The sequence below is a fragment of the Zonotrichia albicollis genome, chromosome 2 (assembly GCF_047830755.1).
Source record: "Zonotrichia albicollis isolate bZonAlb1 chromosome 2, bZonAlb1.hap1, whole genome shotgun sequence".
In the NCBI taxonomy this organism is placed as follows: domain Eukaryota; kingdom Metazoa; phylum Chordata; class Aves; order Passeriformes; family Passerellidae; genus Zonotrichia; species Zonotrichia albicollis.
In genome coordinates, this window is record NC_133820.1 from 113989409 (window position 1) to 114017118 (window position 27710).

The following is a 27710-nucleotide window of genomic DNA, read 5'->3' on the forward strand; positions in this document are numbered from 1 at the left end:
GTGGGTGAGCAGCCTAGGTGGGAAGAACTGTTCCTTTTTTAAAACATGTGGAGCAGCACATCTATGTGTATTCTCAGAGGAGTGAGTCTGTCCCACACAATTGTGATTTCCAAAGGCAATACATCTCCACATGACCAAATCCCTGACCTTCTTCCTCTCCTTGGTGTCACAGAGCAAGACCTTTGTGTGTTGCTTTTCCTTAACTACATCCTACTTTTTTGCTTCCCCTCTCTGTCCTACTCATCACTCTCACTTCCCCTCTGAAGAAGCCTGGGGCCTGACCTAACACCAACTGAGAAACAGCTCATACTTAGCAGCCTCTCACATTCATTTTTGGCTGAGTGAAGGCTGATGTGGGTTGGACATGGTGGCAGCACAGTTTCCAGAGCTAAATGCTGGGAAGAAGCTGCTTTGCCTTTGCACTGTCCCCTCAGGGCTGTTGGGATGGCCAGAGCAGGCAGGGCCATGGCCCCACTCTGTGCTTAGCAGGAACGTGAGGGCAGCACCCAGATCACAGCCCTGGCCCTGGCCCTGCCCCCTTCAGCAGCCAGCGCAGAGCAAGAGGGGAACAAAAAACCAGAACAAATACTTGGCAGTAGTGCCTCAGCACTCTCTCCTGGCTGTCAGCTTTGTCATTCAGGGATTTTTAGCCTGGTCAAACAGGATATTTTTGGCTATCTACGTCAGGAACCAGCACAAAGGGCATTGCTTGCTACTTTCCCAGCTGTGAACCCTGGCTGCAAACTAACTCCAAGGCAAGCCAGGGGACATCCCCCAAATCCTCCAGCCTTGGGCCATCCCAGAGACTCCCCAGTGTGTGCCAGGCAGCCAAACTCTCCCTCTCCATGACCCTGCACACACAGCAGCCCCTGGGCTTACGGGGCAGTGGACACACAGCCACCACTGTAGGATGCCTACAGCCCGTGAACACTCTGACTGACTCACAGCACACATCTCTCCTAAATTTATCTTCCATTATTTAAGTAAAAATTGTTCACAAGATAGAGAAGCAATGACCATGCCTTCACTCTTTTTTAAATGAAGTGGTTTAAGGGTGTCCTGTGGGTCAGTCAGGCTGCAAAAACCCTCAAAGAAGGAAGCCTAGATTATGGACAAGCTTTTATTATATGTCAGGCCTGACACACCAACAGAGAGAAACATCGGGGGCTTCAGTGCTAGGTCTCAAATCAGGCACAGATTACCCCTCTCCAAATACAAATCACATAAAAAAAATTACTTAGAGTGAATTTATCGATAAACCATAGCATGAAACTCCTACCCAACACACAGCACAAAATATAATAGGTAAAACTAAGGGAATTACTATGCAGCTAAAAAAACACAAAGGACATGTGGTTACAACAAACAAGATAAACTGAGACTAAATCAGATTAAATGGTTCAAGTAAACTTGCCCTCTTTATTAGGAACTTTTCATCCTCTGAGCTTTTTGGCTATTTAAATTGTTTTTCTGATTGCATCAGGAAACAAACAAGACAGTAGAGCCTTCTGTATATTGTAAGCATTACAATAACATACATATATTAGAAAAAAACAAGTTCTTTGAAAACAAGTTCTTTCTCTAACATACTTCACTGCTCCCAACAGAGAGTAAGAGCCTTCCAAACAGTCTAAATATTTATTAAATTATCTGGACTTAAGGAGTAAGTGCTTTATAAATGAAAAACACATTTGTGACTGAAGTTTTTTGCTATTACTTAAACTGTCATGAATGGAAGAATGTTCTAATGCACACTTTTGCAACAAAACCAAAGCAAAACTCCAGCATCCTCCACCCCTCTAGGAGGCAACTTCAAACCTTCATCTTTGAAATGTATCCATGAAATTGTCACCTGCAGTACATAAAAAGTTGTACAGACACTTGTGGTAAGCAAAGTTTCCCTGTTTAATTGCTTACCTATAACAAGTAAAGCAATGAAAACTGGTAATTTAAATCTCATGAAGCAGTGCTACATTTGCAGATGAAATTAGAAGCAACTGAAAACTTGAAAAAGGGAAGCTTTTGCTTTTCATCCTCCCTTCTCATCAACAATTCAACTAACATTTTTACTAAATTTCTAGAAGGAAGAAATCAGCCTAAGAATATACACATGAGAAACAAGATTCAAAATATTACAGTGCAACACTAATATATATAAAATGGAGTTTACTTACATAATAAATAAATTACTCTGAAATCCTCTAATAAAAACAATAAAAGTTGTTTCTTTCACTGGAATTTGAGAGAGCTGGATTTTGAATGAAGAAATTAAAAAATAAATATCTAATGAAAGATTAATAATCAAAATTAGCAGTACAAAAATGAAAATATAAAAAATAATACAATGTCTTTCTTTCAAAGGAAGAAAATGCAAAGAAAGGGAAGACAAGGCTTTGAAAACCTTGTGAATTAATTTTTTATGTGTTGAGGAAGATACTTAACAGATGCTGAGAAATTCTTTTCCAGTCCTGTTTCACATTAAGTAACTTCAAAAATAACCAACCTAAGTCCCTATTAAAATCCATTTAGAAGTTTAAAGAAACTGATTTAAAAATATTTTATTGCTTCTGTGTTTGCATATCCCATACATACACAACTGGTAACATGAGGACATAGATGGTAACAAGATGAGAAGAGAAATTAAAAACTGTCCATAGATCACCTGAATGACATCTAAAAGCACAGTGTCCCCAAACACAGGTAAATCCTCAGATTCTTCATTTCTCTTCCCAGTCTATTTCAGAGCCCAAAAAATAAAATCTTGAGCCTCATTCTAAAGCAACTGGCAATTTCCCTGAAGTTCATTACCAATAAGTTAATTCATCTGTTTTTAAAAAATTAATCTAATTAATCTAAAGGATGAGGTTCTACCAGAAGGCAATTCAACACCTTTTCTAATAGCAGTTCTTTTGCTCTCTGTCTCTTTTGCTCAACTGTCAAAGCACTCAAAATAACATTTTCTTCTCTCTCTGTGCTTGGTAGCTAACAGTGATATAAAGCTGCTGTTGAGGAGCAGTAGCAAGCACTAAAACACCCAGAGGAGACACATGCAGCCACAACATTTTCACACACAATATGGCTTTATGAGTTAAACCTAATGGTCAGTCCACAAATTCAGTAGTTTCCTTCAAAGAAGTCTGAAGTCCTATTTCCATGAGTATTATTAGGATAGAGTTGTTATTCAGGATGAAAGCCTTTACCTGTTATAAAAATCACAACTGGAAAAGATGAAAGTTCACTTTTCATTGTAGTAGTTTGCTTTCCCAGACCTGAATTGGTGTTGCCTCTTTTTACCAGAGGATAAATTGCCATTACCATATTAAAATAAGCAACAGTCACCTAACACTAATGCATAGGCAGATGCTGTGTGAGGCAGTTGTCAGTAGGAACCAGCAAACTGGACCTCTTAACTGCTGATTTGAAAAGCTAAGAATGGGTGCCATTTCAGTGTACACAATTCCTCCAGACATGTTTAAAGATTTTTAAATTGTAAAGTTTATAGATGGATAGTACTGATGCCTTTTACATGCTAAAATAATTTGTATTTGTTTCTAAACCACTTCTCAGCTGCCTTTAAAATGAACACAATAAGAAACACTGTTGCTGTAGATGGCAGCATTGGCTCTCTTAGGGCTCTGGCAATAGGAGAGCAGCAAACCTAACAAGGAGTGAAACTTTTTTTTAACATACAGACATTTTGATAATTTCACTCTGTGCAGCCTGCCAATTTGCCTTGTTAATCTTCTCAGTTTGCTCACAAAGACTCAACTTGGTTTTGACACCAAGTTGAGACTGGCTTTGGCCTGAGTGGGACCAACGATAAGACAGCATGGAACACCTCTCTGTGTCATTGGGAGTCATTTGGGAGTCAAATTTATCACAAACTGTTTTCAAAGTGCTTCTAGTTAAAACTGTAGGCAGGCTCAATCAAGTAAGCAGCAGTAAATGCCAGGCCAGGAGGCAGAGCCACCAGCTGTCAGCCCAGCAAACCTGGGTCTGTGCCAAGCAGATACAAGAGGGCAGCCCTGTGCACGCTCGGCTTTTGGGCGCAGGGTGTGCCACCTTTTATACTGGCAGCTGTGAAGGTCGTGAAGAAATGCCAGAACTGCCAGACCCTGAAGAGGAGTCATTGTGTGGCCACTGCCAAAGCACAGCAGGGCCCTCGGGTCACTTGGCTCCCTGTCCAGATTCGGGGTACGAAGGACACAGCAGAGGGCAGCCCGCCTTTGCAGGACCTTAAGGGAACGGCTGCAGCTGGCAAGCAATGGAAACACTTTCATTGGCAAATGAAACACTTTCACTGCTAAATGAAACACTTTCACTGCCAAATGCTTTAAGCTTCAAGTAGGCAAGCCTGCAACTTGAACTTGCAGAAACTGCCTGAAACACTGTTTTTGCTGAGGTCATAAAACATACACATCCTCACTAATGATAAATTAAGGAGTAGACAGTGTATCAAAGCTCAAAAGAAATTCAGTAGTACAAGAAACCAAACTAAAATACTGGCTATTTGCACTATTAAGCAGCCATCTGTAAACAAAGGTACCTAACTAGGGTGCTCAATTAGATTTCAGCAAGTTCTTCATGACTTAATTCTACAGATATTGTGATTGTGCTTCTTTATTGGTGACTTTGGTACACACCCTTTATGTTTCTAATTAGGACTTTGACAAGACACTGTGTTTCTCTGACACACAGCTGGAGTAGACATCCCTTAAGCTCTGGAATGCTGAGAGAAAGACCATTCCCAAAATCCCTCCCAGGTTTCACACACTGTTCTGAGCAACAAGACCCTGGCAACAGAATCAGTGTCACATGGATTAAATTAGGCATACAGTGCAGATAACTAGTAAAGCTAATAACCCAAATAGTCTCTTATTGAATCCTGCCAATTTAATTTAAGGTGCTCTCGAATAATCTCAGGTATGAATGATAAGCTTGAAGGAATCAACCTTGCAGGAAGATATGGCCTGAAGAGTCAACTCCTCTTTACCACCCTTTCACAGCTACCCAGACTTTAAGGCCACCCCACTTATCCTGCATGCAAGTACAGTGTCCAGAGTTCTCCATATCATCCAGCCTCATTCCACAGCTCAAAAGAGCAGCTGTACTTGGGCTATAGCAAAAGGCGACATAGGGACACCCATTTGTGCTAAGTTTGCAGAGGGCACACGTAAGATAAAAACGCATCTATTTGATTCTTAACAATTATTTCATTCGGGTGCAGGTTATGTGGCGAGTAATGAGCCACAGACATCTCCCAAGCATCCACAAAGTGCACAGCAATTCCTGAGAACATTTTCCTCATGACAGAATCAAGCTGAAAGGAATACCAGTCACTGTTGAAGAGGCTCACTTCCGGCCCCAGCTCCTGCACGTTGGCCGTTCTGATGACGATGGCGGTCTTGGGGCTGCGGTCCAGCAGCCGCAGCACGGCCCTGCGGATGTTCCTGAGGCGGCGGATGTACACCTCCACGGGGAAGGTGCTGAAGTGGGACCAGATGGTGATGGCAACCACGGTGTTCCTGCCGCCCACGATGCTGTCGAGCTCATTGGCGATGTAGCGCAGCTCGCTGCTGAACACGGTGGAGAAGCGGATGGGCGGCCCGTGGCAGCGGAACTTCAGAAGGATGTTGTGCTTCAGGTCCACCGACATGAAAGGGCCCACGTTCTTTGGGCTGCCCAGGTTAAATTCCACCAGATCTGAAAGGCCAGGAGCGAGCATTAGACAAAGACAGCACTGCTGGGGAAGATGAAACAGGAAAGCTTTACAAATATGATTGTCTGGCAAAAGAGTTTGAGAATATAGAAACTATAAGCGAGATTGAAATGAAAGCAAGCTTTGAGATCTTTTAGTTACTGAACAATGGGAAAACAATGGTGTGGCCAGCTGAAGGTAATCCCCTTATGATGAAACAACACCCTCTGCTTGCAGGCAAGTCTAAGGGTCCGAGCAGACCCTACTAGTTTAGCAGAAGGAGTCCAAAGAGTATGTTTTAAGGTTTAAAATGTAACACAGTAGAGTAACATAGTGATTTTTATAAGCTGTATAGAAATGCTAAAAGATTTGTATATTGTACTAAATTAGTTAGTGAGAATCAACATATTCAATACAGAAGAAGATTTATTGTATTGTAACGAAAACTTCGCTCTCCTACCCCTTTAACTCTCTTACACTTTTGCTCTCTTCCCTCTCATCGTCTCTCCCCCTCTCTTCTCTCAGGCCTGCCCTGAGCTGTGTGGCTGCAGCTCCCAGCAGGGCCCTGCACCCAGGCCCTTTGCAATAAACCACAAGTTCCACGACCTGGCTGCAGAGATCTCTCGTCTCCGTCCATCCTGACCGTGCTGACCCCCCATGCTCCTACACAGCACAAGAACTTCAAGCTTTCAACAAGACGCTCAGACCACAGGGCAAAGCAGGAGTAGATAAGGAAACCTGAACATATTTCAAAGAACTCTAAAACTAAACAGAAGTTGAGCATCATTTTTCAGAGTGGAGTTTATGGGTGTTGAAATCTGCAGGACAGCACATTTGGATTTCAGAAGGCTGGCAATGCCTTTTCCAAGTTTCCCAAACTATTTCCTTCTCTCTTGTAAAAAATAATTTTTTTACAAACAAATAGTCATTGTTACTTTCTGAATCCAGGGTTCACAAGAACCCTTCTAGCAATTTTAGGACTCCATTAAATTTAAAGATTACTTCAAGTTGTAGGAATTAAGGCAGCTCAAAGACTATATTCCAACACAACTGAAGTGGTTCAGAGGAAAGAGATGAGCGAGGCAGGAATATTTAATTTTCTACTGAAATTCTTCTACTTAAGTAACTTGAATAATGAAAAGAGCCCCAAAACCTATAAAGAGCAACGGAGGTAATTTGCTACCTCATTCCAAAATCTCTCCTGTGACTGGGATGCTGCAAGGCCTTACAGAGGCAACCCAAGTGATTTCCTGCTGCCTTAACTCACAAGCACAGCAGCAGTCCTGTTACAAGGACAACTTTGCAGGGGTGGCCCCATTTACAAGGCCTACATGTTTTCAGTATCTGCTCAAACATTTGGCTGTCTGCCAGGGCTTCTGATGAGGTTTTGTCTTTCCTCGTCCTTTGTTTTGTCACTGTCACTCAGTAAAACCAGCTCTGTGTCTGGGATGTGAGAAATAAGGCTTTGTAAAGGCCCTTAAAGCTAAATAACAAAAAATTACCTGGAACAAATGCTGTCAAATATTCAAACCACTGCCTTATTGTAGAGTCTCCAAACAAGTGGATTACTTTTCCTTGTAAGCACTCAGTTATATCCTCTGATTTGTTAAAATTATGGATCCAATGTGTTCTGGACCTCCACTGGTCTTCATAATAATAACCAGAAGGGGAAGCTGTGGGATCTTCAGCTCTGCCCATACTGCTTGAATCTGGAAGAGAAAAATCCTTTGAAATTAATATGCAACCAAAACAGCCTCCATAATTTTCACTGACATGTAGTCAGCGACTGCTGACAAGAGCTGGGTGGCCAATTGTAGTTCAACTTGCTTTTAATTAAATGGTATCTCTGCTGCTAATGTAAAAATGTATCTGCCACCTTTCTCCGGGCGCTGGAGGCACTCAGTGGCCGGTGTTTGCCCGGCACAAGGAGCGGAGGCAGGAAGCCGGCACAGCATCCTCCCCGTCCCGCTGCAGAAGGAGGGAAGGCAGGGAGGCCGGCACAGCATCCTCCCCGTCCCGCTGCGGATCCAGCACGGAGGCCGCCCTGCCGCGGCGCGTTGCTGCCCTCCAGCGGCCGGCCCGCGCACTGCAGCGCTGCTCGGAGGGGACAGCCTGGCAACACCCAGAGAAACGTCCAAAAAAACCAAAACAAACCCACAAAACCCCCACACAGACCGAGACAAACCCCCAAAGAACTACTACTACGGAATAACACGTACCTCGGCACTCTAGAAGAGTTAAGTCTGAACCATAAGGCCTCCAAAGCCAGAAAATGCCAGAATTGAAGCTATGACCAAAAATGGTGTATGCGCCATTTGAATAGGATAACTAAGAGAGTCCCCAATTCCATGGATTTCGGAATTTATCTCTGCCATCCAGCCCCCTTTTACCCATTTACTGCCTGAGGGGCAACTACACATCAGGGAAGCTCTGCTCCATAGGGATGCCCTTTTAACTTGCAGAAGTTGAGCAATATCTTGCAAGAGAAGTATCAGGATTACAGGAGATTACAGGAAGAGAAACTGCAATCTCATGGTTATATCATACAAATATTGCCATATTTCTCTTAGTAACCAGGGTGATATCGGTACATCAAAGTTCTGTAATGCTGTTTCAGGTTCCTCCTTTGCAATTTGTGTATTCAAATACCTCAGCTGAACAAGCATGGAGATCTTCCCTGGCACAAACACCAGCTGCATGGAGCAGACACTTCCAGATGTTAAACACCTCTACTCACCTTGGTGTGGGGACTGCAAAGAACTGTCCTAACTTACAGCTGTTTCATAAAGCACACCTTGCTGTGGCCAAAATCATGCCAGGGGCTGTTTGAATGATGTTAAAGTACAAACACTGGAATTCCAGGGCCCAAAAGCATCCTCTGATAGATGCTTGACTATAACACAGATAGAGCCAACCATAACCATCTTTCCAATAAGCACTTTTAATTGCTCTTTTTCTATTCAATATCCTCTGCATGTTGTATTAGACAATGTTAACCTCTTTAGACCTGACAGGGACACTAAAAAGCTAACTACTATACAATTACATTTGTATAACACAAATAATATAATCACAATTATCACAGAACAAAGCCATCAGAAAATTCTATCTCTGGATGATTCTTTAAATCTGACAGCAGGAACAAAGAAGGAAAATAACCTAGCTAATAATGTGAACTCATCTAATATTTATTAACAGGAGAAAGGGAAAAAAGCCTTCACATGATCATGTAGTTAAAGACTAACTCATAATGTGAATTCACAACTTGAGTTTGTTAGATTTTAAGTTTTGATGCAAAATCAATTCAATTTTTTACCTTTAGATACTTTTTAAGTATCCTTTAAATGGATACTTATATATATATGTATATAGATAGATAGATAGATAGATATAAAACAGTGGTACTAGAACAACTTTTTGGTGCCCCACAGTAAATCAGCATTTCAAGTCTATCATACCAGTTTTGGCCCAGAATTCAGAACTGGCTCTTACTTTGAGATTTTATAAAAGAAAATAAAAGCTCCAATCTGAAGTTAAAAAACAAGGATAGAAATAAAAACTTGTATTTCAGAAAAAGAAATGTTTTTAAAAACTTGATCTACATTTACCACCATGGAGAAAAACATGCACAGAAAGAACAACAGCAGAACAATGAGTTATGTGTATCATCAGTCCTAACCAATCCACACATTCAAGAGCATTATAGCACTGAGTTCAGTTTATTTATTCAGAGACTGCTGTACTTGGAAGGAATTTCCCTGAGGAAATGTGCTATGCCTATCCACCCTTTTTAACCCAGCATTAATTGCCAGGACATTGTAGGCAGGCTTTGATCATTCTTAGCTCCTGGAAGAAGGGTGACAATCAAATTTTGAATTTGCAGCAGTTTCTGCCAGGAAACATACAAGACAAAAAACGCCAAAAAACACTTCAGCTAAAGGATCTGGACAAAGAAAAGAGGTGGAGGGTAAACTGCTGCAAGCCTAGTAGCAGAACTGGTTTTTTTAAGTGAACAGTAAAACTAAAAGCAAGAAATACTCTAAGTTGCCTTCTGTTCAGACTTTATTGCTCAGGTCAGTAACTCTACCTTAAAAGTCTCTTATAACCTAATGAAAAAAATACGAAAAGTTTTCATTTAAGAAATAATTCTCTGTTTATCACATTTTATGCAGACTTTTTAGAAGAATAAAAACCTTGCTTTTGGATATGAATGAGATAAAATCTCTGAGTTCATTTTAGTACAGACTGTCTTTGTTCTGTTCTTAGAAAGGGCACAGAACAATTAAGTTGTGGTCCAGAACTGTAGATTCTGACATCCTGTGGTAACACAAATTATAGTAATACTTAAATGCAATCAAAATCTGTTAGACAACATTCTTAACAAAGAAAGAAATTAAGAAACACCACACAGCTGTTTCCATTAGATTGAGAGTTTGGTAAGCAGTTACTGTAAGAGATTTTACACTGTGAGTAAATGCTAGGAGATATAAAAGGCATTTTTGGCAAGAGAACAAAGTTGTCTCTTCGTATGATTTCTTCTTTTGCTAATAATCCCATTTATGTATGTAATTTCAGAAAAAAAATTCACTATTTCTGAACTTGTATTAAAGTTAACACACAAAAGCCTTCATCATCTTAATAAAAATCTGATACTGATTTTTTTGCCATGTTAAAAAAAAACCCCCAAATTATTATTTGATGCCTATAGTTCTTTTTATAAATTTGATTATGAATTACAAACAAGAATCTTATGCAGTTCAGCTTACCTGTAAATGCTGTGGGCTTTACAATGACTGAATCAGGTCCACTGGAGAGTATTGGCCTTTTGATATTCACATCACTTGAACAAAAAATGAACACAGCAATATTTGTAAAAGTTACTGTGAAACTTGGAGGTAATATTAGTCTCATTTTTTTTCTTCCTCCACTTCAAATAAGCACATAGTACTACAAATTTTTACTCTAAGTTTACTCTACTTCCTACAGCTGAATTCATTCCACATTTATTTTGAGATTACAGTTGCTATTCTCGATCCAAATTCAAAATTTCACGGCACTGACACAAATCTTGTGCAAGCTTGTACTGACACAAATCGCAATAAAGCAATCAAGCTGTCAGAGGTGCAGGAAGCTTTTGGGAATCTGCCCCAAAGATGTTCCCAGCCTGTAGAACTTGTGGGGACAAATCACTGCAAGGGTACAGGGCCACAGCAGCAGCTCCCAGCTGACTGATACTGAGATCTTATTCTGTCCTTTGCTACAAGAGAATCCTTGTCTTTTTTTTTTTTTTTTCACCATTTAAGAAAGAAATTATTTGGAATTTCTTTAAGCCACTTCAGTCAAGGATCTCAGAGCTGAATGAAACAAACAAACAAATAAACAATCAAAACTAAACCAAGAAAAACAGCTTTCCCATTCCCATATGGAAACATCACCAATAAATATAAGCTATATTTTACAGGTGGGCTGACAGAGACACAAAGTCAAAAGATCCACTTGCAAACTTGATATGGAAGAGCCAAAAAAAAAAAAAAAAAAACTGATGCTTACTTTTTATTTCTGGTCTTGGTTATGAACATGCACACATACTTTCCTAAATTACACTATTTGGAGTTGCTACCCTAAAATCTTTCCCAATTTAGACCTCAAGTGAACATTGTGCCAAAAGATTTTCCTACAACATCTTGGTTGGAGAGCAAGGCATTAGCAAGGCATTGCAACTACAACTCTGACACTACACAGTAACTAACTTTATCTAAATTCAGCTGTGTAATATCATACAGAAGCAGTTCTGTCACACATACACAGGCAATAAGAGATGGTTTGGGGTTTTTTTAATGCTGAATGCAGAAATAAAATATGACTGTGAAACTAATTTAGTTTGACACTTGAATAACATGCACAGATAATTTCCATTTGCATGGGTATTTCTCAGCTATTTGTTCCACCAGGTGTTTCCTTTATGAAAATTGTTTATAAGATTTGAAAGTCATATTGAGCAACAAGGAACACATTTAAGACAATTTTTGATGAGGACAAAAACAATTGGTAATTTCTGTAAAAATGAGCCTAAAACCTGGATCCTTTTTGGATAGTTTATATTTGGCCAAAAATACTTCTCAAAGCATTGTTATTAATACTGCAAGTGCAGGTATGGAAATAGAAAATAAGGAAATAGTCTCAAAAAACCAGCAACAGATTTAGACAGCATGCTCTTGTGAAATTCAGCAGGGTTGAATTCAAAGCACAGAAAGAGAACTACATGCCAAGTTTCTTTAAGATTGCTAGGATTCTTGCACAGCTGAATGGAGGGGAACACACTATTCAGCAACTAATACCCAACACCTGGTCCTGCAGATACACTCCACCTCTAAGGCAATATGTCTTATGTAAACAATAGGTTTAAATATGCCTATTGACTTGACTGAATATAGATAAATCCAACAACATACAAACCTTTGGAAAAAGAGGCTTTCCTCTTGTGTCAGAAGCCCTTTCAGATATCCGCCTTTGGCATGGTTGATTCGGCTGGCACAGGACAGTTTCCGAGGCTTGTAACAGAACCACGGCTCACCCGTGTAGAGATCTGTGAAGTTACAGACTGGGAGACCTGCAGGCAGGCAAACGTTGCACTCTGTAGTCTCTGAGTACCTCCCAGACTTGAAGGAGCTTTTGAAATATACTCTGTCCGGCCTTTCCTCGCGCAAACGCACGAGGACTTGGATGGCTTCACTCGGATGGACAAGCGACACAGAAACTTTGACCTCTCCTGGCCAAAGCAAGGTAAAGAAGACTTTGTAAAGGCCATTGTGGCCATCTACAATCCTTCCTGCTGCTCCAGCTTTCAGGCCAGGAGAGTGAATTCGTGCTAGTAAATAGTCTCCACCGTACTGTTTGGGTTTTCCTTGGAAATCCTTCATGCGAACGAGTACCTCCAACTGATCACCCACCTTGAAGAACCTGTCGGGTTTCACAATCACAAAGTCACTGTGTGTGGGATCAGTGCTCTGTGCAAAGGGGATTTTGCCATCAGGGGGCTTTGGCCACTGTATTGCAGCAAGCAAGGATTCCTGCTCCGCTTGTTCCCATTTGGACAAGGTCTGCTCCTCGTACCCACAGTAAGGCTTCCTGGTGGTTTTGGCTGCCTGGGACAGAGGATGCTGGACATTGTTTTCTGTTATCCAATTCGATCCTGAAACTGTGTCATTATCCAGGTGCTGGGGAGAAAAAGATTACCTGAAGCTGTGCTGTGGAATGAAACACTGGGAATAATGGATGCTTTGTTGGGAAATGGTCCCAAGAACTGGGCTTTGCTTTACAGAGCTTTCAAACTGACCAAATGAAACAACTTCACTAGAAGACCCAAATCTATTACTTTGACCATGAGATTTCTAAGGAAACAGGTGGGCAACCTGTAGTTATCCTGCTTTGGCAAACAAGCATTTAAAGAGCTTACATCCAATGCATGGCAGTGTTTCAGCTACCAGTACACTCTCCAAATATCAGCAATGTGAAAAAAAATGACAAAAGGTGTCACAGACACATTTTAGGAAAAATCCTTTTGCTAGGATTTTTTCTCCTGAGAAGCTCAGGAGAAGAGGCCTCAGAAATGAAATGTAAACAATGATTATCTGCTGCAATGGAATGCAACAGGTGCATCTGTGATTGGTCCATGTTGGTTGTTTCTAATTAATGGCCAATCACAGTCAGCTCACTTGGTCTCTCTGAGAGTCACAAGCTTTTATTATTCATTCCTTTCTATTCCTTGCTAGCCTTCTGATGAAATCCTTTCTTCTATTCTTTTAGTATAGTTTTAATATATCATTTTCTTTTAATATAATGCATATAATGAAATAATAAATCAGCCTTCTGAAACAGGGAGTCAAGATTCTCATCTCTTCCCTCATCCTGGGACCCCTGTGAACACCCCCCCAAAAAGGCTGGATGATTAAATTATAAATCACATTTCCTTTTCTTCTGCAGTAACATTTTAGCCTTGGAGCACCATGGGTTCTAATAGCTGCCCCATGTAATGCAGGGAAATAGGTTTTCTTTGAGATGTTACACTGCAGGTTAAGCTGATGCACCCCTGCCTTCCAGAGAGGTTTGCTGCATGTGGCAGCTGCACTCATTTATCTGGTCACACTCACATCTCTTCTTGGCTAATTATCTGAAATGTGTGTTTCCCTGTAGTGTACACATTAAAAGAAATAAAAGAACAAAAGCCCAATCCTCTGGGGCAATGAATTCATGAGCCAGTGGGCAAGTAGAATAGTACAGGACAAGCTAGGACTAAACAGGCAAAAACCCAGCTGGTTTATTTAGAAGATTTTAAATAAGCTGTATACAGCTTCTTCTAGCACCAAACAAAAGAGCAACCAAAGCATCCCTAATCATACAAGAGTTTAAAAATTAAATTCCATAAATACAAAACTAGACTAAGAGTTCTGTTGCAACTTGATAAAACTGTATTTTGTGCAAAAATATCAGTGTCCAAAGCTGTATTTGCATGCAAATGACTGCAGATACCATCTTCTTTATGACATCACATAATTTTGCAGATTTGCATTAGGAAAATTTTAAAAATAGCACAGTCTAAGACTCCAGAGGTATCCATGAGATTTCTAATCAGCAAATTAAGAAAAACTCCTTCAAATACACATAAAATCAGCAGTTAATGACCAATTAATTACCAGGTATATGTAGTAGAACTTATCCATAGTTCCATTTCACAAAGAAGGAAAATAGTCTTTCAAGCAAAGATTAAAATTATACAGTGCACCATTCACATAGCATCAGATGATATGCTCATTTAGATTTGAATCATTGCTAAAAAAATCAAACTACATTATTTGAAATCTTTAAAAATATCATTGTACTTACCAATACCTCAGTGTTTTCCATTTACTTCCTCCTTAACTAACTACTCACTACTAGCTACTTTTAAATGTCATGTACTAAAATCACAACACTCATGTTAATGCTTTATTCATTGTTATAAACCTTTCTTAGGCCATGGAAACATCAGCAGTGTCTTAAAATCACTTGAATCACACTGAGATTCAACATACTTATTCAGAAGAAAGGTAAACCTAACAAGCAATAAAAACATACAGGCTTTTGAAGTCTGTGACATAAATTGGTTTTGATCATCTTTAGAGTAAGAGGATGAGCACAGGAGGATGTAGCATGGATACACAAAATCTTTGTTTGATATCCAAGTTAACTATAAAACCTGAAACTGTAAATTGCTACACTGTAGCTCTAAAACATAAATTGACATATACCCATCTATACACCAGATGTTAATATCACAATAGAAGCTTTTGCTTCTGTTTTATATTCCCACCCAGGATTTAATAAATTTTCCCTGAAGACCATAATTCATAATTATTTTTGTTTTCCATCACAGCAAGTCAAGCTGCAGCAAGCCAAGCTGCAGATGTAAGCTGCACATTACTTTTATTAGTCCAGTAAATTTCAGCCAAAGCTGAGAGTGAATCTCAGGCACAATTCTACTTTAAATCTTGCCTACATGCACTCTTGAATTAAGCCAAGTTTCTATTTTTGGACACCTTCACAACTTCTTCCCTTCACTTGCTCATGCATAAATATATACACACACATATATACATGTAACACAGAAAATACTGCATGGAAATATTCTTAAAATATTTGCTATATAAAAGTTTGCTATATATTTTGATGCATCCAATAAGCCAGCAACAATGTCTCAGCAAAAATATTTATCTATTTTCCTAAAGAGGAGTGGGAAGGGAGAATATGTGTTAGAATTAATTGCTGTTTTCAGTGTAAGTTCCCAAGAGAAAGTTTCTGGTTTTCAATTGGTTCTTCAATGGTTGGTGGACATGGGGAAAAACAAATCCTTTCAATTTAAGAAGAGATGGTCATCTAAGACAGCTTAAAAACTGATGCATCCCTAATTTTAATCTTCTATACATTTCCTGGGGGGGGGTTTTAACCCAGTCTTTCTGTCAGATGTAGAGATGCCATTCCTGGCCCAGCTAGGCTTTCTGAAGTCTTTCCAGAGGCATACCTGTTGGAGAATTTTGCTCAGATATGGCTTGAAGGAAAAAAGGCCATGAAAATATACAGCTGATGGAAAAGTAAAAGGCAGCTGTGAGGAGCAAATTCTCAAAGTCTGTTTCTGTAAACAACAAGATTCTCAGGCACGTTTATGTAAACAGCAGAAGTTCTCAGGTTGTCTTCAATAACTAGTAAATACCTTGTCCTTGGATAAGGTATGGGAAAGCAAAAGTGACAAACATGGAGGCCTTGAGAATCTTTCATATCAGGGTGAGAACACAAATCTTGGTTTCAATAACAAACCACAGGTATTGAAAACAAAAGGAGGGATTAATGTTTAATCTGTGACCTATGATGAGCTCGGATTTTGCAATATGCATGAGCTTAATTAACACTGTTATAAAAAGTGACTGATTGAATCAATAAATTTGGAGTTCGGTGCTGATCAATTAAGATGGGTCGTCTCCCTTCACTTCAATACATACCCATATCTTTCAGTGGGAAAGGGTGCAGAGAACATCAAGCCAACAAACTCATTCAGAAAACAGAATATGGTTTGATGGCTGCAAATCAGTCCACCTACAGAGATTTTTAGCAGAGCATAAGGCCAAAGCTCTTCCTTGTATGCAGCTGAGAGCAAGGACATGCACTGTCACTTCAGCATCTCCAGGTTATGTCCCCCTAAGCAGAATAGATCATATCACAAATATTTCCTCAGTCTATCTTCAAAGGGCCTGAGGGGGAAGCTCCATGAAGGTAAAAGCAGAGCTTCTTCAGCATCCTGAGGAGCATTCTTTCTCCAGCATCCTTGATCATCTTTACAGCCCTCTTTCAAGCCTAACCAGGACCCTGTATTGTTGCAGAATTATAAGCTTTTGTGTGAAAATAGCCTAGACCATGGATGCTATTCACAGGAGATGCTATTCACAGGAGATGCACAGATTCTCTTCACCAGTAAAGGCAGAAAAAGCTTCAGAGTCAATTAATACACCAAAGATCCCTGACTGGAATATAAAAGCTTTCAAACCATCTTCCTTTCTTAAGTGTTTCCCAGGCTCAGCTCCAAACAAGTACTTAAGTTCTCCTGCCCCTACAGATACACAAGGCCTGCTCTGAGGTAAATAAGTAGCTGAGTTTGTCCCCACTTCATTTCCTACTCCCTCTTGGCATTTCCAAGTCTCTCTGGCTCCTCTCTGTCATCATACTGAGACTGTGCAGAATGGAGGGCTTTCTATTGTAGTTAGTAGCTAAACTAAACAAAATTCCTTTATGAAAAGCAGATAGAGAGGATTTCTCAAGAGTGCTCTTCCTTTATGACACAGATTGTTTTAGTGTTGATGACAGGCTCCATGTTGGATAACACCCGCTTTGCTTATTTCCATCTATACACCATTCAAGGTGTCATGTATTTTAAGTGCAGTTCCCAAGGGGCATTGTTTGTTTGTTTGTTGGGTTTGAGGATTATTTTTTTTGTGCGGGAGGAGTTTGTTTAGGTTTTTTGCTTTTTGGGGTTTTTTTCTATCATTATTTTTTTAAATTTACTGCATTTTGAAGCTAACCAGAACCCAAATGTGACCACAAAGTAATTTAATGGCTACCTGCCAAGTAACACAGGCAGGATAGAAGAGATTACATGTCAGTTAAGCACAAATAAATCCATTTGCAGTTCCTGCACTAGAGATGTCATAAAAAGGAAAAAAAGGAAAAAGTATTTTTATGAGAGCTAATGGAAGTTTCAGCTCATCTCCTCAGCTTTTGGCATTCTCACCACCAACTAAGCAAAAATTAGATACAACATATAGATTAATCCAGGCAATAATGCTCTCAAAGAAATTCTAGATGGGTCACAGAGTACTTGGGGAGATCTGGAATGAACACCTGTCCTCAGTTAAACACCACAGTGTAGGTGGCTGATGAAAACATTGAGGACTTCCACTGCTGATGGAAAAGTGGAACACCCCCTCAAAGCCCAGTATCTTCACCAGCTGTTAGCTCCTGCCTTGGCCTCAGCAGCTGCTGCAAAGCTGCCTAAGTCACTGTCACTAGAACAGAAAACAACACAGGAGATTCCCAGGCCACAGGCACAGTGGGGAAATAAAAGCTCCAGGAGACAGCATCTGAATCTGAACAAATACCAATTCCTGAAAGGTCAGCCATCTTCTATTCAGTAATTTTACACTCCAGGTGCTTTATTTGTTGTCTGTGACAGAGATTAAATCAGCTCTCTATCATTACCATCTCACAGCACTGAGGGGCTGCTAAACTACTCTAAGTGTCAAAGCCAGTCCTCAAAAGCCATCACCTGGCAGTCAAATGTTCCAGAAATAATTGGAATAAGATAAAGTTATCTTTTGGAGGCACCTTCAGTTTAGCAGCAAGAATTTAAAACTTTGTTACACAGTTCTTTTGCTCAGTTTCAACTATCTGATTTCATACGCTGTCCTGGCAAGAAACTTCCCTTATCCCCATAAACTCTCTCTTCTAAGTGTTTTTAAATTAAATAGCACTCACAACCAATCCCAAAGTGGTTCTGTCATCCTAAAGGCCACTGGTACAAATACACAAATCCTCCTGCATCCTGAGAGCATGATGTTTGGACAAAACCCTGATACTTCACAAAAAATTACTGCACATTTTATCTGTCTGGCTACATGCACAGAAAAAAAATTCTAATAAAATAAAACCACATTTCTTCTGGTACTGTATGATCAACTATGTGATCTCAAGGGAATAGTTATTCCATTAAAAAAAGCAAAGGAAATAATAAGCAGGCTACCAAACTTTTTGTGGACAGCTTGTTGGGTTTTTTAAACAGAAGAAAAGTAAAAATCTGACATGGGTATGACTATTGGGAGGATGTCATTAGTAGTTTAAGAAATTAAGAGGAAACATTCTAACATGAAAAGGTATAAAATCCTAAAGCAAAACAGAAGGGAGACTAGCTGACAATTGCCTTAGATCTTGAGCTTTAACCAGCTAGATTGGATGATTTGGGGATGAGAAGTATGTCTGATGCATTTACAAACACATTCTCAACAGTAACCAACAACAAGCTCTCCTTCCAGAGCCTGAACAGATTTGGTTACAGATATTCTATGAAAGTGTTATAAGATTTTTTTCTGGCTTTGATCTCTGACTGAAAAGAATCAGCATAAATGCCCATATTAGACTGCCTAGAAAACTGAGCCAAGCCAAATACAGGAGCAGGTCCATTCAGAAAAGTCATGACAACAGAAGGGGTTAGAGTTGCATGTTATAGTGTAAAGATTTACCAGCAACACAATACTTAACTGAGGTTAGAATAGCAGACATGTAAAGGGCAACAAAGCCACAAAGAAACTTATCATGGACAATGGCCAGAGAAAGCACAGAGCGAACACCCAACCTGCATTTTCCATTTCACTCTCAAAGCGCTGCCAGAGCCCTTTTCTCCAAGAAATGTAATTTTAAAATGGAAAGAAAACAGTTTAAGATTCTAAATATCAACACTCCTCAGGCAGCATCCTAGGTCAAAACCTAAAGCAAAATAAAACCACAGAAAGAGAAAACAAAAGCTACCTCCTACAAACAAAATGGATCATGCTAACTTGAACCAAAAGTCCATTAAACACAGTATTTTGATTGCCAATAGTTTCCAACAGCAGGTATTTGGGAAAAGAAAACAGATTGAACATGCTGTGCCATTTCCTCCTGCAGACTTAACCCACTTTTTAGCCCTTTATGGTTTAGATTTCTTAAACACTAGGGTAAATATCTTAAGATCCAGTACCCCCAATGGACTTTTCTTCTGTGCATTCATCCAGTTTTTGAATATATGCATTTAGTAACTACAAAGACTTACTGCAAAGGCTTCTGCAGCTTTGCTGCAATCCTTAAAAAAATATCCCTGCTTCCTTTAAAATCAGCCTCTACAGTTTTTATTTAATGTGCCCACAAGTACTGGAATATGTAACAAACAGTCATTCTTCAGTTATTGATCCTGAATCATTTGTGGTTTTAGACTTCCCAAACATCTTCCTCGCCCTTATGTAATCCTCTTCCAATTCAGCTGTGTTTTGTGTGGGGTGAGGGGGCTTTACAGCCCCTCTTTTGGATCATTTCACCTGGGCATCACTAGCCAGGAGGAAGGAAGATTCCGCACGCAGCACATACACAACTTAAAAGCATAAAGCACCTACTGACTGGCTGACATGCACAAAGGACAGCTATAATTTAACAAGGTGTTAGGCTAAGCATTACCAGGCTCATCCACCAAATGCAGCACTGGAATGCCTGGCCAGGCAGGCAGCCAGAGAGTAGGGTCAGCCTCCAGGGCTCCTGCAGACACATCCTCATCCTCCTTGGCTTTAATCTTATGGGCTTACTGACTAAGCAGTTTGAAAGTACCTCTGCACTGAAGTGAGAAGTAAAATGAAGAAATATGCAAGACAGATACAGCAGAGGGAAAAGGGGAAAGGTAAACAAAAATTGCATCAGACAGGCCAGAGATGAACAAGCCAGTAACAGCTCTGCAGAAAAAGACCTAGGGACTCCAGGAGACAGCAAACTCACCATGTGTCAGCAGCACAGCATTGTGGCAAAGAATTAACAAGATCCTAAGCAGATGATTGAGCAAAGTTAGAATTCTCCTAAATTAGACCATGGTGAAGTCATACCTAGAACACTGTGTCTGGCTTTTAGACAACCCATGCCAGAGTAAAGCTGGCAAGACTAGCTAAGACCCTTGAGATGCTTAGGGAACTGGAATGACACTAAGGGAACCAAAACATCTTTTTTTAATTCTAGGGAAGACCAAAAGGGAACCTAAGTGCAGTCTTTCACTAACCACAGGGGAGTCACAGAGGAACTGGAGTTAAAGTACATTCTAATAGGATAAAAGGCAACTACTTGTTGCACTTAAGGCAAACATTTTTCCCTCTATGAAGGATGCAGCATTGAAACAGGCTGCCTAGGTATGTTGTGAAATATGAGTGTCCTTGAATATGGTTGAAAGTCAAAACACCCTGTTGCAATCCAAGCTAACTCTGATGCCAGCCTTTTTAGGAGGGTGTTGGATTAAACACCCCCAGACATGCCTTCAACTATGAATTTTCTGTGATTCCTATTTATAGCTAAATGCTGTCAGTCAGACAATTCTAACCTCACACTCAAAAGCCAAAAACATTGCTCAAGCCATCTTGGAGAAGAAACAGGCTCCACTTACCTCTAACTGGAAAAAGTTATGGACCAGCACCACGACAGCCAGCACTGCCATGAGCAGGCAGAAGAGCTGCAGTCTGAACGAGTCACGCCACATGGTCCACCCGTGCCTTTCCCTCCCATGTTACACATGGCCATGGCTTCCGTCCGCCGCAAGCGGGAATGGCATTTCGTCTCGGCAGGGCACGAGAGAACTCAGCTGCCTTCCACCTCATCCCTGCAAGTGCATTTACAAAAACTCTGTTAAATCTCAGAAAGTCACTAGAACTAAAGTCAAGTTTTGCACTGAAAGCTTACAAATGGTGGGGCAATAACCAGTACAACAGAACAGTCAATTATTTGTCCAGTCAATTATTAGTTCCACAGATTATTTCTGTGGAACTAATTTGAACAGCGTTATCTGTAATTTTACATAATTCTCTTGGATCTGCCAAAGCAAACCCTTATCATAAAGCTGGTCTCACCTGCAGTGGATTCCAAAAAAAAAGGCAAAAGAAGAGCACAAGATTTCATTCTGGCAATCAAAAAGACCAAAACAAATTACCATCACCCTATTTATCTGTTAGGCCACACCACCACTGTCCAGACTGAAACAGAAATTCATGGGTTTGGACATCTCTCATTAACTTTTATAACACAAACTTGTGAGTTTGGACATCCCTCATTAACTTTTATAGCAGAAACTTGTGGGTTTGGACATCTGTCATTTACCTGTTTACACATTCCATTAAGTTGTTATTAAACACTGGTGTCTGAAATAAATTTGGATAAGCAAGGTAAGACTTGCTTCCTCCAGTTTGCTGCTTGGGAAGAGGGGAAAAATAAATCAACTGTAAAGAGGAGATACCTAAGAGAGTTGAAAGCACTAAAATTTAACTTCATGCACCATCCATAACATTACATTACATCTTCCCTGTTCTGCTTTTTTATCATTGCTTTTATCTCAGGTACTCATATGCAGCTCTAAAAAATAAAAAAATAAACTTTTGGAAAGAATACAGTGTGTTGGGATTCAGTATTTCTGGTTCTTTAAATCTAATAATAGTACTGTCTTTCATAAACTTAACTTTCATACAATCTCATTCCTTTAAGGTTGCTTGATAACAGATCTGCTATAAAATCATAGACTTTACAGCCACTGATAAAGATCTCAATGCTTGATCAGAATGACTCTTAAGCCTTCCTTTCCTTCTGAGAAGGACAATTTTGATGCAGCCTTTTTGCAAACAAAAAGGGTACTGTTCTTGCAGAAGCTCTAAACTTGGAAACAGAAAACAGATGGCAAGAAGAGACACTCAAAAGACACCAATCTCTCCAAACCAAACATCCTCAAAGCAGCATTACTCATACAACCCTGCACCAAGTGCAACAACATAATCAATTGATTACATAAACTTGGTACAACTTTCCATAAATAGTATAACTGAGAATTTATACAATTAAGATATAATACATAGTACCTATAGTTTTAAGATTATATGAAAAATGCTGTGTAAATTTAAATGAAACACAGTGATACATTAAATATCAAGATTAAAAAATTATTTATCAAATGAATACAGGCTAGAAAACTGAAATACATTACTGGTATCACCAGGACAGCCTCAAAATAGACCACACATCAAATTGCTTTACAAGGATTATAGGGATTATAACTTCAAATGCTTTGCTGAGAATTAGAGAGATTGTATTTCTGACCAATGAACTAACATTGAAAGAGCAAGGCATCCATTAAAGTGAAAGTATCAAAATGCCAAAAAAATGCAGCTTTTTTGGAACAGTTCTGCACTAATATGAAATTTGCATAAAACAGCAGCTTAGGCCATAAATTGATACTAAATATACCTAGAGTACACGCAAATGCTAATTTAAGGACATATACATCCATTTGAGGAAGAAAAACAAATACATTAGACAAAACCAGAATTTTCAATTCTGTTGCTGAGAGTTCTTTCCACATCACTGAAAAGCACAAGACATTGAAATTTAATTTCATATGCCTAAAATTTCAGATGTAATTTCAGATACCACAAACACTGTTCCATGTATTTTTTATTCAAATTTTTTTGTATTCTGTAGATGTCACATGCCCTAAAACATTTAAATGTACAAGTTTAGAGCTTTCTTTATGCTAAAAGCGTACTATACTGCCAGTGTCATCAAAATTGGTGAACAATTGATCCTGTTCATTTTTTGTACAAGGGAAGCCCATAAATACACTAAAAAGCCTTAGGACTTACCCTACTCCTGAAATGTTCTCTGAAGCCATCCACACAGAAGGCCAACAACCTTGGAAACAATACATTAAAAAATAAATATATTTATAGAAACACACACAAATATTTCTTAGTAAAATTTATACATTGGTGGTTTGCTTACAGTGGCACAAAATAAAATGGCAGCTACAACTTTTTACCTGTAAAATCACTTTAGTTTCTGCAATTACCCAAGGATTTTGTTGAAGTATTTGATACTTTTAAACTTCAATGCTGTGCACTTGAATTTTCTGCTATTTATTGCTAAGCACTACTTCTCTCAGCTTTTTTCCACGTTACCACAAGCCCCATTTTACCCAATGTTAAAAACAAAAAACCGATTAAATGACATTTTTATGAATACGTCATTAAATTATGCCGCATGCTCCATTACAGGATTGTTGCTTTGGGTTTTTTTACAAGTTGTCAATTCCTGTCAGCTCTCTATCCCCTCAGCTCTCTGAGCCAGCAGCGTTACAAAGGCAAGTGTGAGTGCAACCTCTCCAAATTCTGCCGTGCAAATCTCCGAGGCACAGAGCAACCGCTACCTCTGGCGATGCCCAAACCGTGTCACTGGGGCACAGGGGCTGATGCTCGTCTGGCTGCCAGCACGGAAAAGCAGATTTGCTGCTGTTTTCCGCAGATTCCGCCCTGGTCCCCGGGGCACGGGGAGCCGGCGGCCCCTAGCCCGCCGATATCCCGGGGACAGCGCCGCAGCCCCCGCGGGACATGGGACCGGACCGGGACCCACGGGCCTGGGAAGGGGACAGCGAGCAGGAAGCACCGCTGCCAGCAGTGCGAGCCGCACAGCTCCGCTTTATTGCCTCAAAGGTACTTTCAGGATACCGCGGGATGGGCATCCCCGGGGAGCGGCACAAGGCAGCCCCGGCGTGCCCGGGGAGCGGCACAAGGCAGCCCCGCGCCGGCAGGAAGCTCCCTCAGCCGCCGCCTCGCTGCGCCCCGAGCGGCGCGGGCAGCGCGGCCCTGCGGGCGGGCGGACCCGGCCGCGGCCACGGGGGATCCGAGCAGGGCATCCACCAAGCCCGGGACCCTGCACCCGCCTCCCTCCCCGGGCCTCCCCCTGCGGCCCCGAGCCCGCCGCCCTCCGGCTGCCCCGCTAGGCTGTCCTTTACCCCCCGCTCCCCAGACGAGCCGCGCCAGGCCGAGCCGCCCGCGCCCTCTCACCGCAGCCCCCGGCGCTCCCCCGGGCCAGGCGGGGCCCTCGCCCCCGGCCCGGAGGCGCTGGCTGTAAAAGCCCGGCTCCCGCCGCCCCTCCCTCCTGCCCGCCCCTCACACAGCGGCTGCCGCGGCCGCCGCGCCTCCTCCCGCCCCGCCCCGATAGCGGCGCTGGCCCCGCCGCAGCAGCCGCAGCCGGGAAGGGGCAACGGAGACGGAAACAGACACAAAACCCAACAAAAACAACGCCACCGTCCCTGTTGTTTTTGAACCACGGCAGGTGAAGCCTAGGAAAGCAGGATGTGGGAGGGCGGTGCGGAGCCAAGCGCTGTGGCCTGGGTGGCATCACCACGGTCCCCAGCCAAGGGAGAAGGCTCTGACACGAACCATCGCAGCAAAAACGCTGCCGGGCCTGAGGGCGAACGGAGCAGGAAACAGCAGAGGCGGCTCTTGGTCAGAGAGAAGGCTGAGAAAGGAGAGCCTGGACCCAGAGCAGCTGCAGGGGCTGAGCGGGGGATGCAGGCACGGCCCGGCACAGCAGAACCAGGCAAAGGCTGCTGCAATGGGGCAGGACTTCACTGTGCTTGATGAGAACGTGACACAGTCAGGGCTGAGCTTTGCACCCTGCACCAGAGCCGGGTGGCACTTTCAATCTGCAGGACATCTGCAATTAGTTCTGTAAACACTGCATAAGTTTGGGAATGCCAAAACACTCACTTGCCAGAAGTTCTTTGAATGAGTGCAGCTTAAGGGCTTGAGCTTATTTTTACTAAGGAGTATGTGGGTTGCTTAAAACCAGAAACAAGCCAGAGCAGCTGAAATGTTCTTGCAAACACAGTATTTTAGCCATTAGAAATTGCCTACTTCTGACTTCTGCCTCAGCCATAGCTATTTTGAAGAAGTGATCTTACCTCTATTTTTCTCCTTTCTGCATCTTACAACAGTGGTTACCTGGTAGAGATAGAAAGCAAAATCTCAACAGGCCCCAGCTTTTATTTCTATTATACACTGTAAGTCAAGAATTGAAAGCCATCTGTCTGGACAAGCAGAACACATTTAAAAAGACAGTACTTTGAAAGATAATTGGTACTGATTTTTTTTCCCTCTCAATACACAAAGTCTATCAGTTCTATAGCAGTCTCATTTCTCTTCACTCTTCCTTCATGAGCCTTGCAGTGCATCAAATTCCCTTACAAACTCTGCAGCTCAAAGCGCAACCTAAGGCAAAACTTGTGTGCCAAATGCCAAGCATTATCCATCTCTTAATATATCTGGAGTGATGTTGGGGGTGAAGGTATGGAAGGTGGCAACAGTGAGAAAACCTGTCACATCTAAGGAAATAGGTACTGCCATGGTATCTTTTGCCACATTTTACATTTCACCTCCCCTCAGAATGAGAAAAGATGCCCACGCTACTTCTCTCCATAAGCTCTTCAGTTACCATTATAGTCTTGATGAAGGCCTAATAATGAATTAAATATGCCTTTCTAATCTCTAACATGGTAAGTCCTTTAGGACAGAGGCCAGACATCAATTACTCTGTGTTTGCCCCCCTGCTCTACAACAAGTCCCATGTAAAAGGCTGTTTGGGTTATTTGAGAGTCAATGGCATTAGTGAGGTCTGTTCCACCTCATCACCATGCAACATCTAAATGTCATTAGTGCCAAAAGAAGTACAGCTTAAGCAGCTGTTGCTCACCTTACATCCCTCCTTGTTTATCACGCCAGGAGCACTTGCCAGTTATTTTGATTTGAGCACAGAAAACTGGATAATGAAAAATATTCAGATTTCTTGATTTTTTTTCCAGAATTATATGCAGTAAGATGAAGTTATGCTGGGCCCTTGGCCCCATTGCCCTTTTCTCTCTTATCTACAAAAAATAGTCAATAAAACACAGCATTTTTGATAATATATATGGGACTACTGAACCCATTCTTGATTATAGGCAAGTGTTGAGGAATGTTTTGGTTTGCTCCCTGAGGCAAATTAAAACACACTTTTGTGCTGAAGTATGGTGAGATTTAACAAACAATGCATTGGACAGTCTGCAAAGAACACAACCCACATTTTCCCTTTCAAAACACCTTTGTTCTGTCTCCTTTTGCTACATTACCCTTGTACCACTTCTCCAATGTTTTTTCCCTTCCACAACCATCCAGGTCTTGTACTTCTGCAGTCCTTAGAACAGCAAATTTCACTCTCACCTTGCACACAAGTTCAGCATGGCCCCTGGTTTCAGGCAGAGCTGAAATTTAATTGTTGGAAAAACTCCTTTGCTGACCTGGTGCCATCAGATGGTTTTCACATCATGTAATGCTTTAAAGGGATAACACCTTTGTTAGAAGAATCATCTTACAGCTTCCTCAAGTCCTTTTCCAAAAGGTTACAGAGAAGCTTTCCTATAGGCATCAGCCTTTCCATGAACCTGCCTCAAGCAGCTGTGCTGCATTCCCACTCCAGGGACAGGCAGGAAGGAACACAGGTTTCCATTTCTTCCAGGTGGCTCTGCTTACCTTTGGGACTAAAAGAAACTCTTCCTGGTCTTTTTTTCTACTTCTCCACCACACAATGGACATGGCCACAGCCATCTCAGCCATGGGCTGCCCAGAATAGATCCTGCCATTTTAACACTGAGACTGCTACACCAAAGGAAGGAAAGCATCAGGCAGCTAGGAATATGAGAAAGCCAGTGAGAGATAAAAGCAGCTTTTCTGTCCTACTAGTAAAATAATACCTAGTTCATGTGTTTAACAATTTCCCTATCTGTGAGTAAAGCCAACGAATCAGAGACCAACAGGAAAGCCAAGCTGCTGTCAAGCTACTGAGCCTGGGAATGAGCAAGCTGCAATGAGGAGAGAACAAGTGCATCTCTGCCCTGGAGAGCTCAACAGTACAAGACAGCTGGAGATGCAGTCTTGAAAACACGGGCTCCAATACCACATGCATTTGCCCAAAACTTCAGGTTGAAGGGGCTGTAGGAACTACTGATGGAAAGAAGAAAAGTGAATCCTGGTTGTGGAGTTTCTCAGTGTCTCCTGTTTCTCCCCAGGTCCCACAGGCTCTAAGGCATAAGCACTAGAAAGCTGCTCAGCACATTTTCCATGTACTTCCCACACCAGAAAACATGCTGCTAATGCTCAGGGGACTGGATAACTTCAGCTGGTGTAACAATGGATAGGAAGAGATTTCCCAAAGGCTGCTGCTTGAATGCAGTTTAGCACAAGGCTAAGCAAACACCCCTGACTGCTAGACTGCTCAGTACATTGTCTGAGAATTGTTTAGGCTTTTCTAATGGTTTATGGCCTTCAGTCCAACATATGAGCACTTTAAACAA

General features: G+C 41.3%; 1 protein-coding gene across 2 annotated transcripts; it reads right to left on the minus strand.

Annotated features, from left to right (window-relative positions):
- Positions 1-1391: 1391 nt before the first annotated feature.
- Positions 1392-24528, minus strand: NXPE3 (neurexophilin and PC-esterase domain family member 3). 2 transcript variants are annotated; one of them, XM_074536074.1, is made up of 7 exons: positions 24385-24528; positions 23185-23233; positions 20949-21161; positions 12155-12915; positions 10465-10538; positions 7201-7407; positions 1392-5703 (listed from the first exon to the last, which is right to left on the minus strand). In XM_074536074.1, exons 3-7 carry the CDS (start codon positions 21039-21041, stop codon positions 5153-5155), a joined length of 1686 nt encoding a protein of 561 aa, XP_074392175.1. In that variant the 5' UTR covers positions 21042-21161; positions 23185-23233; positions 24385-24528; the 3' UTR covers positions 1392-5152. The 2 variants fall into 2 exon arrangements, with proteins under 2 accessions (XP_074392175.1, XP_074392176.1); XM_074536075.1 differs by having other exon boundaries at positions 24333-24469.
- Positions 24529-27710: the final 3182 nt, after the last annotated feature.

What these genes read in the sequence shown, in the direction of transcription:
- NXPE3 (XM_074536074.1), bottom strand. Translation starts at nt 21,041, where the DNA reads ATGTGGCGTGACTCGTTCAGACTGCAGCTCTTCTGCCTGCTCATGGCA. An exon ending in ATAACTTTTTCCAGTTAGAG is followed by an intron (nt 12,916 to 20,948) that starts GTAAGTGGAGCC and finishes TTTTCTCCCCAG; the next exon opens with CACCTGGATAATGACACAGT. An exon ending in GAAAGCCTCTTTTTCCAAAG is followed by an intron (nt 10,539 to 12,154) that starts GTTTGTATGTTG and finishes TTTTTGTTCAAG; the next exon opens with TGATGTGAATATCAAAAGGC.